The sequence below is a fragment of the Neolamprologus multifasciatus genome, chromosome 10, assembly GCF_963576455.1.
Source record: "Neolamprologus multifasciatus chromosome 10, fNeoMul1.2, whole genome shotgun sequence".
NCBI lineage: Eukaryota > Metazoa > Chordata > Actinopteri > Cichliformes > Cichlidae > Neolamprologus > Neolamprologus multifasciatus.
In genome coordinates this window covers 16,233,273-16,251,892 of record NC_140448.1, presented here as the reverse complement: position 1 = coordinate 16,251,892, position 18,620 = coordinate 16,233,273, and the positions used below count along the sequence as shown (strand labels likewise).

The following is an 18,620-nucleotide window of genomic DNA, read 5'->3' as shown; positions in this document are numbered from 1 at the left end:
ATCAGCATCTCTTATGAAGTTGTACTTAATGACTTATTAGGAACTCATTGATGAATAATTCTTTCACAGTTTTGTTTCATGTTCTTGGTCTCAGTAATTATGAAGTATTTATTATAAGGTGTGTGTGTGTGTGTTTGCTTGTGTTGACCACAAGGCAAATAGCTATCCCATATATGATGTAGTCCTGCAACAGTGATTTGGACTTTGAGGGTCCACCGTAGATGATGTTAATCCAAGCTGACAACCCATTTCAGAAGGCTGCAAAGGTTCAGCGCCATGTTTCTTGATATTCAAAATAGTCAAAGAGAAATTGAGAAAATAGTCAAAAACATCAGAAGAGACTTAATCCTTTTTAATTTGATACTTGAAATAAGAATGCTGGCTGGGTTATAAAATAGTAAATACAGAAATGATGGAAGAAAAGACAAGATTGCAGCAGAAGCATAACATGAGCAACAGCAGCTTGTGCGAAAGGCTTCAGAGAGAGAGAGAGAGAGAGAGAGAGAGAGAGATGCGTTTTTCATGTACTCCATCACGCAATATCTTCACCTTTCTGTTCAAAACCACATGTGCCTTGCAGGGTATTTTACTTTTTTAAAGTTAGCTAGCTGATGAGTATTTCCTGATAGCTTACCATCAGTAGAGCGTTGGTTTGGGCTATCTATTATCTTTCCCCAGAATTACTTACTATATCAGCCTATCTTTCCTTGCAGGCAAATATCGTTTTCTTGTGTGTTTGTGCATGCCCATGCTTGTCCACTCCACTCCACTGTGCCTTTGTTTGTGTTTAGAACGAGTCCAGAGAGCCAGCAATTAAAAGGAGGACTGGGACATTTAGGCTTAGAGGCACAGACCCAGCATACACGCTGGCAGTCAATTGGCAAGCCAGAGGAGGCGAAATTGGAGCGAGAGAAAGAGGGAGTGAGCTGGAGATGAGAGAGGGGAGAAGGAGGGCTGGGTTGGAGCGCATGTGGGAGAGAGAAAAGGGGAAACCAGAAAAAAGGGGGCGGGCTTACACTCAGTACACACGCACACACCCTCCACTAAGCCTTCAGTCTGGTGTAGGCACGCAAAAAGACAGCAAGTATTCGAGTATGAGCTCTAATGTGTCTGTGTGTGCGTAAAAGCTGCGCTGGAGTCCGGGAGACGTTTCACTGATGCAAGGATTTCCCTCTTTTTAATTTTTGAAGAGGACGCGCACAGGCTGTGTTTTTACCAGTTCAGGGGATTAACTGTAACACGCACGGGGACCTATTAAGTAAAGGTAAAGAGAGCTGTTTCTTGTTTTGAGGACGTTTGGTGAGCTTTGTGAGAGGTTGAAACTGTTGCCTATGGTGACTGGCTTTGTGTTATGTGTGATTAGATAAGTTACTAACTGTGTGTAGCACGTGTGCGTCTTCATAGAGTATACGATTTGTGGCATACCTGTGCGTATGTATATGTGCTACACCAACATGTGGTGTGACTACTCTTCTTTGCTAGTACAGTATAGGCTCTGTTACTGTTTGGGGGATGCCTTTTTCGTTCTTCCGCTCTTTAGGTTCTCTTACACTTCTTGTCACACACAAATTGAAATAAATACACGAGAATTGCACAGAAAGCCCATTTTGCTTAAATGCTAATCCTGCATGGCCATTTTATGTGTGACGATGAAAGGAGCTTATCAATCATTAATTCTGTGTTGGGACTTTGCCTAGTTTCCCAGTGGTGCTAATTTAATGATGATAAAATACCTTAACAGCCCTCTGAACCTACAGCACCTGGCAGTGCCCTTTGAGCTGTGGCGTTTGTTCTCTAAGAGTAGGGGGAACACAGTGAGGCGCGTTATATCCAGGGCATGTGTTTGGTTGTGTGCGTTCACATACTGTAACAGATCTGAGATGCAGAGTTATGAAATTTCTTGAGATAAAAGTGTGATTACTCTCATTTCAAGATCAAAAGATCAAGTGCTGCTTTCAGTAATTATGGCCTGTCAGAAGCTTGTTAGCATGTGCTCTGTGAAGAAGCATAAAAAGCACTCAGTCCTCGACATTTCTGGTTATACCATCAAAGGTTCACAATGGAAGATGTAGAAAGACAGATTCACTGAGAAATTTGGATAAAGACATCAACCTGCTCTGTGCATGTCCGTATGTGTAGGAATATTAAGAGAGGAGAAAAGAAAAAGCAAAAGAGTGAAGCGGAGGATGAGACTGGCAAAGAGGGAGACTTTAGAGCTACTGAAAGTCTTGAGGGAACAGCAGTTAAAGGCAGATTGGTACAGAAGACTTAGCAGAGTTGCAGTCAGCAGCAATACATGATAAAAAAGTAGGGAAACATTGTAAAGTAAGGGAAATACAGAAACAGTGGTGGGGATTCTGCAAATATCCACTGTCATTTCCTACTGAACACTACAGACATATTTAGCATCTGTCACTCAAACGTGTGTGCATTAGAGGAGGTGTGAGGTCTCAGCTGTGCCAGGATCCAGACAGCAAAAGAATTACAGCGGATCAAAGGGCAAGTAGTCTCTGCTGTCCTTTCCTCCACCCTTAAAATCCCTCTTCTTTGCTGGGAAGGAAAAAAAAACCTTTGGTGGTTGGCTTGAGATTTTTCTCAACACCAATTATCTACTCAGCAGAGACCATGTGAGGAATCCTTTCATTTTGCTGTCATTTTGTTGTTCTGGGACCTAATAGGGAAAGCAAACGCCTCACTGCGTATCAGCAGTATTTACAGTAGATGGTTTGATATTGGTGTGGTTGTTTGATAAGCCAAGCAAAGGGCTTACCCCAAAAGATATCCCTGTTATATAAAGTCAAATCATGACAGCTCAGTAGGCAAACTTTTAAAGAGACTGTTACACGCCTCTCTTCCACAGAATCCCGATAAGAGCTGTCACAGCACATTTTTGAGTCAAACTGTAAAACAAAGAGCTCTACAGCAAATCAATTTCCCCACTCTGCCTTGTAACTTGGTGAAAAACTGTGTTCATTCTGTTAATATTTGCTTTTCTCTCCTTCTTCTGATGACTGTTAAACCAGATCTCTGTGTCGCTTTCTTGTGTTTTCTTCACCTTATCTGTCTTGCCTTCTTGCCACAATTCAATGCCTCGGTTGCCATGAGGAAGTTGAATATTGGCAGGGTGTTTTGAGGAAGCGATCCGTGAAAGGATTTACAGTGACAGATAAAAACTGGTGTGTGTGTGTGTGTGTGTTTGCGTGCGCATGAGTGTAAGCGCGTATATATGTGCACACTTTTGTTTATATATATATTTATTTATTTATTTACAAAAATGACAGACTTTGCAAAAGCTGGGGGAAAAGAGGAGGGAGGGAGCCATTATCCCATTCAGGTTTTTTTTGTGTCCATTTACTGTGTACGCAAGTGTGTCCGCGGAACAAATATGTGCACATCCACACAACCACACGGTGCTGTGTATACTGTAGGCTAATAATGTGTGTGAGCATGAAGGGGGGATGGGACTTTGTTAAGTGAACCCTCTGGGTTGGCGAGTGTGTGTCTGTTTGTTAAGGTGTACATACTGACCCAGATTGATACACTTGCTCTCATGCTCTATCAGCTCACTTTTAAGGCCTGTATATGCTCAGTTCAGAGAGAACATTGAATTTACCGACAGCTTGGATAGGTCTTAATCACAAAACAAGTTAACTTAACAATGACGAGTTTCCTTTGGGGTGAGAGAATTTTGCTTTCAGATGTAGTCCATCTCACGTGACGACATTAATACATATTCTTTATAAATGCACTGATACGTAGATATAATTAGTGTATTAAATAAGAATCACCAAATCAACTATATACTCTGATCTTTTCATGTAAATTTCAGTTTCCTGCATACATTAAATAACAAATATAGTATTTTTCTTCATCATCGACAAGAAAAACAACAAGGATATTCTCACATTGTTGTCTACTGCAGTGAATAAATCGAATAATTAAAGATATAACACACACGATGCAGGAACGGTCTTTATATGTGTCTTATTTTCTAAATTTACCTTTTATCCCTCTTCCTCTGTGGTCCACTCATTTCTGCTGTTAAACAAATGTGGGGCTTATGCTCTTCCCCACCAACCCCACCACCATCCCCACATGCAATCAAGCTGTTTAAATGTTTGTGTTTCAGTGTGCGCCTCTGGGTTCTCTCTGTGTGTCTTCTACGTGTGTGTGTGTTCATGTTTCTCACTGTCTGTTGCCGTCATTTGGAGCCAAGTAAGAAGAGAAATATCGTTGAAGTCTGTTTTGGGAAAAGCAAGAGAAAACTGACAGCTGAGGGTGGGGGGAAGTTAGAATGTTGTTATTTTTCCTCTCTCTTCTCTGGCTTCACTGAGTTTCTCTAATTACGCTGCTGGTTCAGTTCTGGCTACACGCAAAAGCAGAGGGAATCCCTTTGCAATGCAGATTGTAACAAAAAAGGCCATAGCTCTGAAACTGAGCGGGTCAAGATCAAGTGGATGAGATGAATCGGTGGGTTAGTAAGATGAGTTACAGAACAGGGGAAAATGTGTTTATGCTGCAAAAAAACAAAAGCTAAGATACATTTTTCAAATATTCCCCCAGCTCTTCTTTCTGGATAATTTAACTTCCTCAGTTGTATTTAATAAAAATGACTCTGATAAAATCTCGTAATGTCATAAACCGTGCAGTGGGGGTTGATGGGTCACACATGTTTCCCTATTAAAGTTGAATAGGTTGGAAATCATTAGGATATCACATATACTGCGTACACATCTGGATGTTTCTGGGCACTTGTGAAATATTTGGAAATTATGAAATGCATATGTGACTATGCGTGATTATGTCATACTAACGTCTTTGCTTTTTCATTATGAAATGTCACTAGTCTGGTTGAGCAGGACTACTTTGTTGTTACCTAAGGACTGCAGATCAGGTGGAGAACATTGTCCCAGACTCCTTAACATTAACCCCCTGATGAGAAGTAAAAAAAGCAGAAGGGATGCCTCTAATTTGTAAAGGGGGTCTAAGCAGGGGAGGGGTGTCTCACAGTTGACATGAGCTGGCATGTGCCCTCATCATTTCCTCCCTTTTGTCTGTTCTGTCTGGTGATGAATTGGGAGTTTCCTCCTTCCTTCCTTCCTTTACTCCCTCCCTCATTCTCCCATGCTTTATTTTCTCTTTGTGTCCCTCTTTCCGTCTCTTGCTCCATCATAAAATATTTCAATCCTTACTCTCTGTGTGACAGCATTACCACCCTTGTCATGTCTGCCCATTATCTCTGATCAGTGTGGTGTTCCAGCCCACACATCAGGTCCGGATACCAGCTGATGAGGTTGAAACACGTTTGCGTGTGTGTGAATGCATTTTAGCTGTTAGATTTTATTTTCTAGGGCACCCTCAATTCATAATATGTATAATTTGGTATCCTTTGCGATCAGTCTCCACAGGATGTGTGCAGTGTGAGATTATACCTGTCCTTCTAAAGAATATAGTTTCAAAGTGTGTGGTTTCATGGAAAAAGGAAGCTTTGCTTTGAGATAACCTGAACAGGAAAATGCTGTAAAAGACTTCAGAGTGCGAGAGTGGAAATGCACGTGTGTGTGTGAAGTGCTGAGTAGGGATTTAGAGCTAGTATTACTGCGGCAGTGCAGAGAACTTTTTCAATGACTGTGTTTATGCTTTGTTTGCACTGGGAGATTTGGCCTTCCTGGGATCTTTTTTTTGTTTGTTTTTTTTATCTCTGATTGGAAATCTTTACTCTCCTGTTTGGAATCTGTTTCTCTGTCTAACTTCACACTCACTGGCTGTATAATTAAAGCACAGGAAACAGGCCACTTAGCCATTGTCTCTTCTCTTTATTCCTTCCCTCGGCCCCATCGTTCTCCTCAACCCCCTCATAAGAGCTGGCAGGCGACTCAGTTCTCATCACACAGTCGCACTTTACGTCCCTGCCTGTTGACCTGGAAGTGATGCAGTGGGATATTGCAAGGCGGTCTGAAAAGCCTGTGTGTGCATTTGTAGGTGTGTGCAAATATGTACGTGTATGTACAGTATGATGTGTGCGTGTGAGAATGACAAAAGCAAGGGCTTACAGGCAAAGCTGACTTTTCTTTGTTCTATGGAGTGAGTTTCTTTGGGGTAAGAAAAGAAAAAGCTGTGGTGAGTCCTTTATGAGGTCTCTTTCATATTGAGTGATTTTGTTATTGTCCTGTGGTGTGTTAGCTTTTAGGCACGTGAACGTGTGTGCATATGTGCCTGCGTGATGTTAGGTTGTCTTTGTTGTTCTCCCCTCAGGCTGGCACTCGTGTGGAGCTTTTACAGGTCACTAATGCACTGACAGAGGAGGATCTATTCACTGTAGCCACTCAAAGTCCAAACAATAACCCCCTAGCTTTAGCCTGCACAAGAGATCAACTCCAAGGAAATGGACCCATTGACCTAGATCCAACCCCATCCTCCGAAGAGATGCCCCGTAACTGACATGCCGTTGATATCCTCGTCTCAACAACAGTGTTGTGTTTGTCACAAGATATCTCATCCCCATTGGCTCGAATCAGGGTATAGTAATGTGAGGATCCATGTTCTAACAAGCCCACTGTCTTATGATGTTTATGACAGGTTTTAGAACTGATAATCAGAAAAAAAAAAGAAAGATGACTCAGTCGTGCATATAACCATTAGTTTCAGCCCTAGACTTATTTTAGTCTTCCTGTGTGTGGGAAACTGACCTATTGTCTGCTAGAATTACTGGTGTGTGTGGTTTTCAGCTGGTGAAATTTGCAGAACTGGGCGTCGGTCCCCTGTGTCATTCTCTGAATTCTTCACACCTTACTGCCACGCAAGTTATGTTTCTGTTTCTGCATGAGATGAACAAATGGAGAAAGAGACCACAGTTTGTGTGGTGGTAACTGAGATAAACAAATTAGATCATATTGAAAATTATAGTATGTGTGTTGCAAACCTAGCCTTGAAATTCCAGCTTATATTTTCAGCTACTGCCATAGTTTTGTGTTTTTATTTTCATGTTATTTTGAATGATCTCGTCTTCTAATTCCTTTGAATAGTGTATAGGTTTAAGTTTCCCAGAACTATACTGTATTGTTTTTGGTGGTTTGTGACCTGTGTTGACCCGAGAGCCGGCACAGTGAGCCGATGTTTGCCTGTCACATTCTTCCTGAGCATTAGTTACCCCTGTCCCTCGCTGCAACACATTGTCTCCTGTGTCTCCTTCAAGCTAAACTTTGTTTGCTATCCTTGCTATTGACTCAGGTGCACGGATGCACTAAGATAACTTCCAAATCCTGCTGTTCCCCTCCCCCAACTCCCTCAGGCCTCACTCTGTGCTGCCCATTCCTCTGCTGCTAACATATTTCATTACATTACCTCTGACAGGTTTATACTTTGATGTTTTTCCCCGCTTTTGTCTCAATACCATCTCTTCCCTTAATTTTTAATTTTCGCTTTCCCGTGCTCCCACGGTACCCACTAATCTACGCCTTACCTAGTTTGTTGTTGTGCCAAAGCCTCGCTCTTGCTTTCTGGTAATGATTAGGGTAGTACTATAGCTTTAGCAGTAATCTTAATTGAGTGATAACAGTGTTGCTTTGCGTATTATTAACTCTCTTGGCATTACTCCGACATGTTGAATCATTTTCAATTATATAAGTAAACTTGTACTGGTATAGTTGTAATAATTAAAGCTTAATCCTGCTGTTTTTATTTCGCTGAGCTCAGGCGTGAAATTAGCACAGAAGTCCATTTACATATCTGGGTTAATAACCATTTTCAAGCAGATCGTGTAAACTCATATTTGTTAGAAAGACTGGATCCTATAAGTCCTGTGTAAACAACTCAGTCAAAGAATTACATCAATGTGGATAATCTCAGTTTGTGTGCAAAGATTAATTGTTTTTGTTGTTGTTTTTTTTTTTTTTTTTACAGTATTAGCACCTAAATCAGAGTTGTTTGGATAATGTGCATAACTCCCATTTTCTGCAAGCAACTTTTATTTTGAAAGGTAATTAAAAACTGCAAACATATTTGAGCTTTTTCATCAAAACAGTAGCAAACTACCAGTTTTCCTGGAACAATTGCTCCCATCATTTTTAGAGACAGTGGTTTGGTCACATCCTAACTCACTGTAACACACACAATGGCCTCTTCAATGGCTCTCTTTTCAGATAGTCTTGCAGGCATGTCATTACTGACAACAAATCGGGTCTGTTCACATCTGGCCTACTTTGAACTGACACAACATCCATCTCTATCAGCCCCTCAGGACCTATCAGCACCACTACACCTCTTTACCTCTCGTGTCTCCTTCCGCCTCAGCACACATCATTCTCATCTGTCTACCTGTGGCCCAACACTCGATTCCACCAGCTCCTCGCCGCATTAACAGCCTCTCATCCCCCTTTCACCACCATCATCATCTTTTTTTTCAGACTCTCTTGCCTCTCTCATCTCATCCCCCTGTCTCAACCTCCTGTCTCAACCTCCCACCTCAATCAGTCTACCTTTGCCTAAAACCCTCTTATCCCTCTCTCACACCCACTCAGCCGCTCTGTTTTTTCACCGTCCCTTCAGCCAGCACAGAGCACAACAGAAGTATTACCCGCCAATTTGGCTCCATTGAAAGCACTTTGTGGTTGTCTTTGACTGTTGATGTGTGTCAGTGTGTGACTTCGTGGCAGTGCCGGGGTTTGACTTACATTTCTGAAGATGCTAATATAAAGATTGTTTGGATTTGGCCATAATTTTTTTTAACCTTGGTGAGGTGATCAGTTCAGACTTTATTCGTCAACACAGTTTGAACCCTTTTAGGCAAGCTTGCTTGGAATAGTTTTCCAGGCTTCTTAAAGGGTATTCAGAGCTATTATCTGTATGTTCCCTGCCTTTTTTTGTTCTCTGTTAAGATGAAAATTTCCCACACTCTTTGATTAATGGTAAGGTCCGAGCTCTTGGGAGGCCATGACTGATATTTATGCTTTTACTGTATTGGCAGTGTGTTTGGGATCATTAACATACTGAAAAATAAAAGTGCTGCCAATCAGATGCTTTGCAGATGGTATTGCATGTGTTAGTAATTTCAATTCAAGTCAGTTTTGACAACACCACTGACTAAAACGCAGCCTCAAACCATGACAGAGCATCCGTGTTGCAGATAGCTGTAGATACCGCTCTCCTGACCTTTCCTGTTCATGTCGCTGATGATTTGAACCCAGACATTTGAATTTATCACTCTGTAATTCCTGTTGTTTTCAGCCAAGTTCTGGTGTCTTTTCCGAGTTAAAAATGTATTCTTGACAGCTATCCTTGGACTGAGACTGTTTCTGATGAGGCTTTGGCAAACTGTAGATGAATCAGCTGAAGGGCACGATGCATCTCTCAGGTCTTGAGTCAGGTGTTTAGTGGAGTTTTTCCACCAGGTTTCTGAAGGTCTTGACTTTTTATCTGGTGGAGATAATATTTTAGGCCTGCCATGTCTTCTGCTGTCTTCTTTCTAACAGCTCTTTGGGATTCACCTTGGTGCAAAAATACTATTATATGCCTGTCAACCTGTGTTATCGTTGCCATTTTTTTGGAGATTTAACAAAAGAATTGGGGATAAATTGCATGTTTCTGCAACAGGCTGCTAGTAACAAATGACCTAGGGGGTCAATTTCAAAAAGATTATTTGCTGTTGTCTGTTATATCTGGTGATCCCTTGAGTTAGGTTCCATTTATGATTCATAGATCAGTGTTAAATGGCTTAACAAACAAACAAAGACAATGAAACTGAAAATTAGTGATTGCCAAAAGATTCAAAACTGTGAAAGACCTACAGAAAGACTGGAGAACTATTACCCAAGAACTTCTTTTAAAATCATTTGGAAGTCATGCTCCTTGGAGGCATAATATTTGAGACTTTTGTATAGTACTGTACTTGGTTGAAAATAGTAACAGATTAGTTGTATTTTTGCCTCGTCTTGACTCCAATTTTTAATTTAATGCGTCATTCTTTTTTCATCTTTTTCTCCTTCTTTTGACTCATCTTCCTCCAACATGTTTTCACGCCAATTTCTTTTACTCCTTCTCACATATTTGAAACAGAAAATCACCACATGAATATTCACTTGATTGGTTTTGATGACTGCGAACCGATTGTCTGCGCAATCACCATCTCATCAGGAAGGACGAGTGAGCGTTGATTGAGGAATGGCAAAAAAGGGGATGATTTATTAATATTTAACAAACCGCACACGGTAGTTTTTCACGTGCCAGTCAGTCCGCTACAACATGTGGTTTTGACCTTATCATGTCACATATTAACCTACAACAAGAGTCTGAGTTGGATGTAATACAGAGATATCTTGATCTTCTAGTGTAAAAGCCTTGCATTGTAATGGAGGTTAAATTGTGGGGTTTCCTGACTTTGAATTCATGCAGCGACTCCTGATAGTTGAGGTTGTAGCAGTAGCTACTGAGCAGAGCATCAAAATCTACACACTTTCATTGACTCTCCCAGGCTCCTCGCTCAATGGAGAGCGGGCGGTAGAAGAAAATCTTCTTTAAAATATGGTAATCCCTGACTGCACCCTGCTGCAGAGACAGTCAGCTGAAATCTGAGTTAAGGAGCATATAGCGTAAGCTCTTAGAAAGCCAGAGGAGCGTATTTAATGAGGTTAGTGACACTTGAGGAGCCAAGCAGAGTGAATTGGCTGACAGTGAATTCCACTGGCCTTTATCTTTTTTTTTAAACATGATCCTCGGTTGCCACACTGACCCCAAATCTCAAGTCTTTTACGTCACATTGCCAATCTGTGCTACATTTTTTTTCTAGCTTTCCATACACATTTTTTTAAGGAATTGTTTTGTTACTACTAAAATAAAACCCAGTCTAATTTTCTCCGCTTCTGTGTTAGAGGATGACAAGCAGTGGGGAACATAGTGAATGAATAACAATCATCTCATATCCTTCCACTCCACTTTGTTCTGTCATCTCTGCGTTTTGCTTCTGTGGCCTCAAAATGAAAGCCCTCTTCAGGAAGGAATTATTATTTGTCCCTCGCCAGTTAAAAGAAATTAATGTTTGATTTAAGGAGTCGAGACTCGTGCTTGCAGTCAGACACTGTTTGTGTATCTGCATGTGTGTTTGAGCTTAGAATTGGGGCGCGTGCCTTGTCAGATCCCGGAAGGATGAATAGAAGCTAATCTCCCTCTTCCAGGGAATTCTGCTGGTGATGTCTCAGGCGGTCCTGTCTCAAAAGAACTGTGGGAGTGCGGCGGAGCGTGCACTACCGTCACAACAATGGTATATTTTCAAAAGCATATCTGACTCTTGTCTTGGCATTAGATAGACGTGGTTCCTCCTCAAATGTGAACAATGTGCCCACCTATGTTTGCAAACAGATGCATACTTGTGAATAACCGCAGTGATTCTTATTCATTTGGACCAAGAGGCTTCCTGCACCCAATCATGCTCTTATTTTGGCGGACTTGCTAACATGTGGCGTGTGCAGGTGTGCATGGAAAAAAAGAGGAGCATAGAGATCCTCTGATAAGGCCTTGTTGTCACATTCCCATGGCAATCTGTCTGGACTTGTTTTTGGATTGAATTTTCCTCCAATTCCCTTTTTTTAAACTCCCCAGAGTAAGCATAAAAGTCTCACTCCGCTAAGAGGGAGGAGAAATGGTAACAATTCAAAGAATGTGAGAGGTGCAGGAGAAAGGCCTCAGGGAAGGGTGATTCCAATAATTACGTCATGTGTTTTAGAGCTTTGTGGGGGGTGTTGTAGTTTGAAGATGTAAAGAAAGGTCAGTCAAGCTGGGAGCTTTTCTGGTTTCAGCAATGTTTAGCGTAGTCACTGTTGCAGTCTTTAGCAGAGATTGGATTTATTTCTTTTGATCTTCTTTTTTAAGCATCATTTTTTAGGTTTTTGGATGAAGCACGTCTAAAGAGTGTCGTTAAGGGCTTCAAAGCGGCCCAAAAGCATGTGAGAGACTGTTTGGTCTTTTAGACTTCATAACTTTGGATTATGATGATATTTTAAAATCCAAAATATATATTTGCTCACTCTAAAGTAGTGTGGAACTCTCAGGAGTATTTTTTTTATTTCATCACTGTGTGCTCCTGATGTGTGATACATATGTGAATAATCAGTAATAGCTGACTAAAAGATAGATCTGCACAAATTAATGAACACGAGAAGTTTCATCTTCGCCATAGAAGTAAATTTGTAAAATACTACGATGTTGTGATGAGTTATTGTCTTTAACAGTGAGCTCAGTGATTCACAAAATTCAGTGTCTGGTTGCAACATCCTTTTCCAGGATACAGTCAACACAGTGACGAGATGAAAGACAACAAGTGACATGTTTTGTTTGGCTTCATTTGCAGTACAGTGTAGAACTACATCAGCATCGCGTACAGTTTGCGTCTGCTGAGCTGAGCTGTGTGTCACGTAGGGCGGTGCTGTGAGACAGGTGCAGAGATGAAAAGATTGGCAGGGGAGAGTAGGGTGTGTCTCCTTTGAGTGTGTTCTGACAGGCCTTTGGTATTTTTCCAAAAAGTGTGAGTGCTTGCTGTGACTGGGAAAAACCAGCTCTCATTTCTCTTGGGATCCTGCAGGTGTGTCTGACTGAAAGTGTGCGCCTGCCTTTATTCCACAGTACTCCGTCGTGTGCCACAGCAAACTACGTTCATGCGTTAGGTGATAGACGTGCGGGCCTATAGGTGTTGAGCAACTGACTAATGCAACAGTCACAATGTGGCACAATGAATGTGACAGCTCCAGTAGAAAGAGCTGTTATCGGCAGCGCAGGTAAAAGGAGCCTCCAGTCCCGGTAATCCTCGGCCCTGTGTGGTTTGTAGTCAGACAGATGTGAGTGCTGCTGTTTGTGACATATTTAGACAATGCTTACCTTTTTTATCTTCAGTTGCGGATATTAAATATGGAATTTTGTTGTCTCCAGTTTTCTTTCTTTGTCCCCTCTGTGTGTGTGTGTGCTTGATTGCGAGTGGGCATGTGTGCATGGTAATGATGCTTTGGCGGCTGTTGCACGGTGCGCCGTGGTAATACACTCTCTCGATGCGTTAATATACTGCGAGAATGAGAGGCTGAGAGAAAGAGAGCGAATAATTATGTTTCCCCTTTTGTCTCGGCTCCCTCAATTAAGCCTGAAGAGAGGCAGACTGAGCACATGTCTACTTATCCACTTAAAGCTCAGCAACAATAGGACCCCCCAATTTCTCTGACTTTATCTCTCCCTCTCACGCCGTCTTTATTTCTTCCTCCTTCCCATTTTCTCACTTTTCCCTATCAAACTTCTTTTCATACCCCAGTATTTTTTTTCCCTCCCTCTCTGTCTGTACCAGACTCGACCTCCCCCCACCCCTCTTCATGTGTTTCGCCTCCAGCCTCGCCTCACCTCTCAGCTCTACAGGGGTTTAACAGAGAGCTCTCCCTCCTCTCCTTGTTACCCATCTCCCTCTGCGGTGCCTTGCTGGGGGGCATGGGGAAGAGGAAAAATGAAGAGACTAAACATTTTAGACTGTACACTGCCAGAGGAAAGGCAGTGGTTTGATTTCCCCCGTGTTTTGTCACTCAGGATTGTGTTGTTTGTTTGACCCCTGTGCATTTGTGTGTGTGTTTTGCACCTTCCCGACTTAGCCTGTATGTTATAGAATATATGGGTTTGCAAAAAGGATGTAAATTCAGTGAAAGGGTCATCAGTGTTTTTGTGTGTTAGTGATTTGCATTTACTCCACATGTTTATCTATCTATAAATCACTCCAGCTGAGACAATGAAGTCCTGTTTTTATAGTAATTGTTAAAAATGAACCAGCAGAGGAGCCATAAGCCCAAAATGAATATTCAGCCTATTTTTTTTAAGGTGGGTGGGGGGGCAGCATGTGGGTCGGCCTCAGTGGGACAGAGGGTGTAGGAGAGATGAGATATAAAGGACTGCATGAGAGGCAGGAGAGCTGTATCAGGGTCAAGTTCAGCTTATGTAACTGCTTCCCACAGCTGGGGTTGGGATGCGCTGCTCTAGCCTATCTCGGATGCGTTTGCACACATGGTGTTGTGGTGCAAAGTCAGAGTTGAAAATCCTCTTTGTAGTTTCCATCAGGTTTGTGATCAGATGCCTTCACTTCTCTTATTGTCCTGTTTACTTCTTGTTATCTAAAGTCTCATTTCTGTGTCATTTCCCAGAACTGTAACACGGTTGACTTATTGTTTTTGTCCCCCAGAGAATTTAAAAAAAAAAAGAAGATTACTGTATATAGAACAATAACACTAATAGAAAAAAATAGCAGCTGCAGTCAAAGTTTAGTAAAATTAAGATTTTACTAAAACCTGCAACATAGACCTCGGGGGAACAATTGATGCTTTTGCATTCGAAAAACAGGTGACTCACCAGATGTGGTATCTCAAAACAGATGCTCCAAACAGTGCGCCAGTGGCCATATGCTTTGAAGGTCCATTGTTGTACATGGCAACACGAGGGCTTTCTTCCATCATTTTCCTGCTTATTGGCTTATCCGGCTGCAGTCAAATGCGTTTGCAGCAGACTAACTACTGGGCAAATGTTCACAACAGCAAGCATGTTTGCTCTTGCATTCCTTCACACTATACATAGCACATTATGGAAATCTCGGTCTACTCTAAGCAGCTCAGGGCTGGTATTAGAGAAAATTAGGTCGTGTTGGCTTGGATCATTTAATTGAGTCTTAAGCACAAAATCGTTCCCATAGCTTCTTTCATCTTCTGTCATTTTGCTGATGATGTGTATGTGTGTGCGCTTCTCTTTGTCTGCACCGAAATAGGGGGTGTTTCCCAAAATGTTTTGTGCACGCGCCGGTACACGTCTGCGTTGATTTGGTGGGCAGTGAGTTTCAGGGTAGAGTTAGAAGAAATTATGGTTGTTTGTGAGTCCCCCCTTCCCTTCCCCCCAAAAAAACCCTTCAGGCTCAGACAATACGTCTTTTCTTTGTTTCTGATGAGCTGTTTATATGTGTGCATTTGATTATTTCTTGTTTCTCTGTCTTTTTTTTTAGTCAAACTGCATTATCTTAAAAACCATTGTGATTTATTCCCTTTCATCATCCACATTCATATTCTACAGACCGTCTTATATTGCACTCTTCACAGCTGCCTTTTCAGCTTTACTTGACCAGCTTTATGTGACATACTGGGCAGGTACTCCTTCCTTCTACTTGTCTTCTCACTTCTTCTCTGTGTGTGTTTGACACATCAGGTCACTTTGAAGTTGTGAGAGCACTGCTAAAGATCTCTCTCTCTCTCCTTGTTTCTGTCAGGGCAGACTGACACCACCGTATGAGGATGTGTGGAGGATTATGGAGCTGGTAAAGGATCGCAGCGCTCTGATGCGGGGAAGCTGGTGATGTGGCTGCTTAATCATCGGTAACTACAGTTTTCACACTTTAATGATGCACAAATCTCCAGAAATAATAGTTTTTTAAGGACTGATAGACTAAACACAAGCAAAAAAACAACTGCTTTTTAAGGCAGTTCGAGCCCACACTGAGAACCTGATGGTGTGGGTTTGATGATGTGTGACTCTCTGAGGACAAACTGATCCGACATCCTTTGACTCAGCACTTCCATGTGCTTGTGTAACAGAGAGATTGAGGTGAAGTGGGCTGCTGAGATAACTTCATGATGAAAATAACGCGGCTCTAAAGTGATTTCTTTGATTGTTTTGATTCTCTGTGTTGGGAATATAGCTAGTGCATAATTTGAACACTGCTCAGGGAGAAAAGGCGCTGCAGTGCATTTGTGTTGGAGTTCAAAAGTGCAATGGCAGAACACTTAAATTAGTCAGAGTTGAGAGATTTATAACTTCAGCTATTTAATTTTTTTGAAGATTTTATAGGCACTTAGAAAAGCAAAGAAGATTTTGATGCATTATGAACAGCAGGCTGGGATAAAATGGAAAAGTAGGAAACTTTTAACAAACCTTTTATATAATGTTTGTACACATCCAAGCATGTTGTGCAAATCAAATGAGACCACTGATACTTTAGTTTTAATGTGCCATCAAACCTCTCATGCAGCACACTGATGGACCTCATTACCAGCAATTTAAATCTTGCAGAGGGCTGGTTCAAACCTTTTTACTTTTAGAAGTATGGCACACAATGAATATTTGTTTAAATGTTTTGACATTGCAATTAAAAGACAGATTTTTCAATTTAATATTGATTCAGAAACAAGTTGTATATCTAAACCACTACTTTTGCCAGTTGTGAGGTTATTTTTCTTCTTTTCTTTTATCAAAATCGACTGACCTTACGTAGATAGATATTCTAGTACAGAATATCTGACCAGGGGTCTGGCACCTGCTTTGAGTATTTGACAGTTTTTGTAGTTGAAATGAACACATTTTAAGGCTACTAACAAAATCTTAAGGCCAGGCGCCTCCTTTAACAGAAAGGACAGATTAAGTTTTTTAAATCTTTTTAAATTTTCTTATTTAATTCAAACTCTTTCTTCTTTCTTTGATCTCCACAAAGCAAGTCATCCATGTACAGCAGATGGCAGATATGTGCGTTGTCTAAAATCTGTGCTGCTACTTGTGAATTTGACACTGTTCGCTAACCATTAGATAGGACGGCAGCTCCTATTTATGCAATTTGTGTGTGCTAATGACGTTCTGTAATTCATAAAATTTGTGCTTACACGTAAAGACGCAGTTAATAAATTATCTTATACCGTATGATGTGGCAGACATTACGGAATTTTAAACTACTTTTGTATCTGGTTTCTGATCTTTTAAGAAGTTGTCTAAATTACGTAATATGCAAACTTTATTACTTGATCCACAGTTGAATCATGGGAAACGTGGAGAGTCAAAATGGAGAGAGTAGTATCCATGGTGATGTGCCGGGACATCTCTCCCGTAAGCACACGACCCGCTCACTCCGTATCTCCAACAAGCAGAAAATCAACCGCCGTTCGAGGCACTCTTCCTCAGTGAAGCAGAATCACAGAAACTCTGAAGCCTCAACCCGTTCCTCCAGCACCCCGAGCATCCCTCAGTCCTTGGTAGAGAACGGACTAGAGCTTTTCAATGCAGCAGATGAGTTTGACAAATTTGGCATCAACCCTCACTGGACCCAGCGTGTCGCTATGACAATGAGGCCGGAGTCCTATCAGCACGATGATGACCCCTTGGCCACGCCGACTCCCGAAACCTCAGAGGCAGACACCATTGCCCAGGATGGAGGAGAGGACTCAACGGGGGAAGGGGACACTATTGGAGAGGAAAGGTTCCTGCAGCAAATGACTGAAGGACCCAGAGAGGGAGCAAGTAATAAAAAGAAGCGATCAAAGTCAGCAGACATGTGGAGAGAAGACAGCTTGGAGTTTTCTATGTCTGACCTCAGCCAGGAGCATCTGACCAGCACAGAGGAGATGGTCGATGGAGGAGAAGAAGAGGAGGGGCAGTTTAGATGCCCTAGAGGCAGCAAAGGCAGCACAGGTGAGAATGTACACAGAAGCAAAAGCATCATATTTGCCGGTAGATTGTATAGACCTGCAGAAAGCACGTGTAGTTATCTCATGCACACATTCAGAAATGTAGACATCATTAGTGACAGGATATGTGGGGCCTATGCTTTTATTTGATGACTTGAAGTCTTCACCGACATATTTTCTGATACAATAGAATTAAAATATATTTCAAGATTTCTATTTGTATTATTTAAAAAAACAACAAATAAAAGCAAAAAACAAGACAATGTAGCTGTCTAAAAATAACGACAGCTACACTGGTGATGGCTAATAAGTGGGGGGGGGGGGAAAGTTCAGGGGAACATGTTCATAGCTGTTGATTTGATTCAGTGAACAGGTGATGAGGGGGAGGGAAGTGGGAAAAATTGCAGGCACTCACTGAGTAGGGAGAAAATGATCTGAGAAAATCTGCTGATTGAAGGTTAGCTGCCGTCTATCAGTTGCATCAGTTCAACTGATCACAGGGTTGTTAGCTTAACTGGTTTTCTGCAGGAGATGCAGGGGTTCAGTGTGACAGCAGGCGGTACCTGGTAACTCGACCACTGAAGGTCTGAGCACTGCCATAGGTGGTCGTCTCATTCAGAATAATGTATTGGTTTGCCTCACACACACACAGATTCATAATGACTCAAGAAAAATCACCGTTTCACTGAAGGACACAGGCACATATGGAGAAGGTCAAATGTTTCAGAGGTAACTGAAAGTACCTGACAGTAATCAGAACTCACCTTGCCCACAAATACACACTGTGCTCTGCAATAACCACCTGTGTGTGTGTTCCAGGCTCAACTGAGAGGGCATCGTCTCTGGACCATCTGTGCAGCCAGCAGAGTCCGGGCTTCAGGGGGCAAAGGAGCCGTTACATAAAAAACTGCAGAGAAGCCGAGTGCGACGTAGACGGGGAAGTAGAGGAGGGTTTGATGTCTCCAGCAGAGGATGATGGTGGGGGGTATGGAGCTTTCACGCTCCCCTGCCGACGCTCACACTGCCTTTCTGAAGGCTTGACTGGGCTCGGTATTCCGGCTACACCTTGCCCTACCTTCCAGGGAAGACGCGCACAGACTACTCAGGTATTTCATGAATATATATACCGATAAGTATTGAAAGCAGATGGAACAGTACTAAGGGTAAAGGTCTTCT

The 18,620-nt window shown here is 41.9% G+C and overlaps 1 protein-coding gene across 4 annotated transcripts in view; it reads left to right on the top strand.

Annotated features, from left to right (window-relative positions):
* The first annotated feature begins 860 nt into the window (after positions 1–860).
* LOC146509929 (rho guanine nucleotide exchange factor TIAM1-like) overlaps positions 861–18,620 on the top strand; it is a 52,402-nt gene continuing 34,642 nt past the window's right edge. Inside the window, exons 1-5 of one of the 4 annotated variants that reach the window (XM_085174155.1) lie at positions 863–1,264; positions 15,070–15,143; positions 15,263–15,368; positions 16,793–17,448; positions 18,264–18,550. In XM_085174155.1, the coding sequence (XP_085030281.1) occupies positions 16,800–17,448; positions 18,264–18,550 (936 nt within the window). In that variant the 5' untranslated portion in view covers positions 863–1,264; positions 15,070–15,143; positions 15,263–15,368; positions 16,793–16,799. Of the gene's footprint in view, positions 1,265–15,069; positions 15,144–15,262; positions 15,369–16,792; positions 17,449–18,263; positions 18,551–18,620 lie in introns of all 4 variants that reach the window. The other 3 variants (XM_085174156.1, XM_085174154.1, XM_085174153.1) reach the window with 3 other exon arrangements.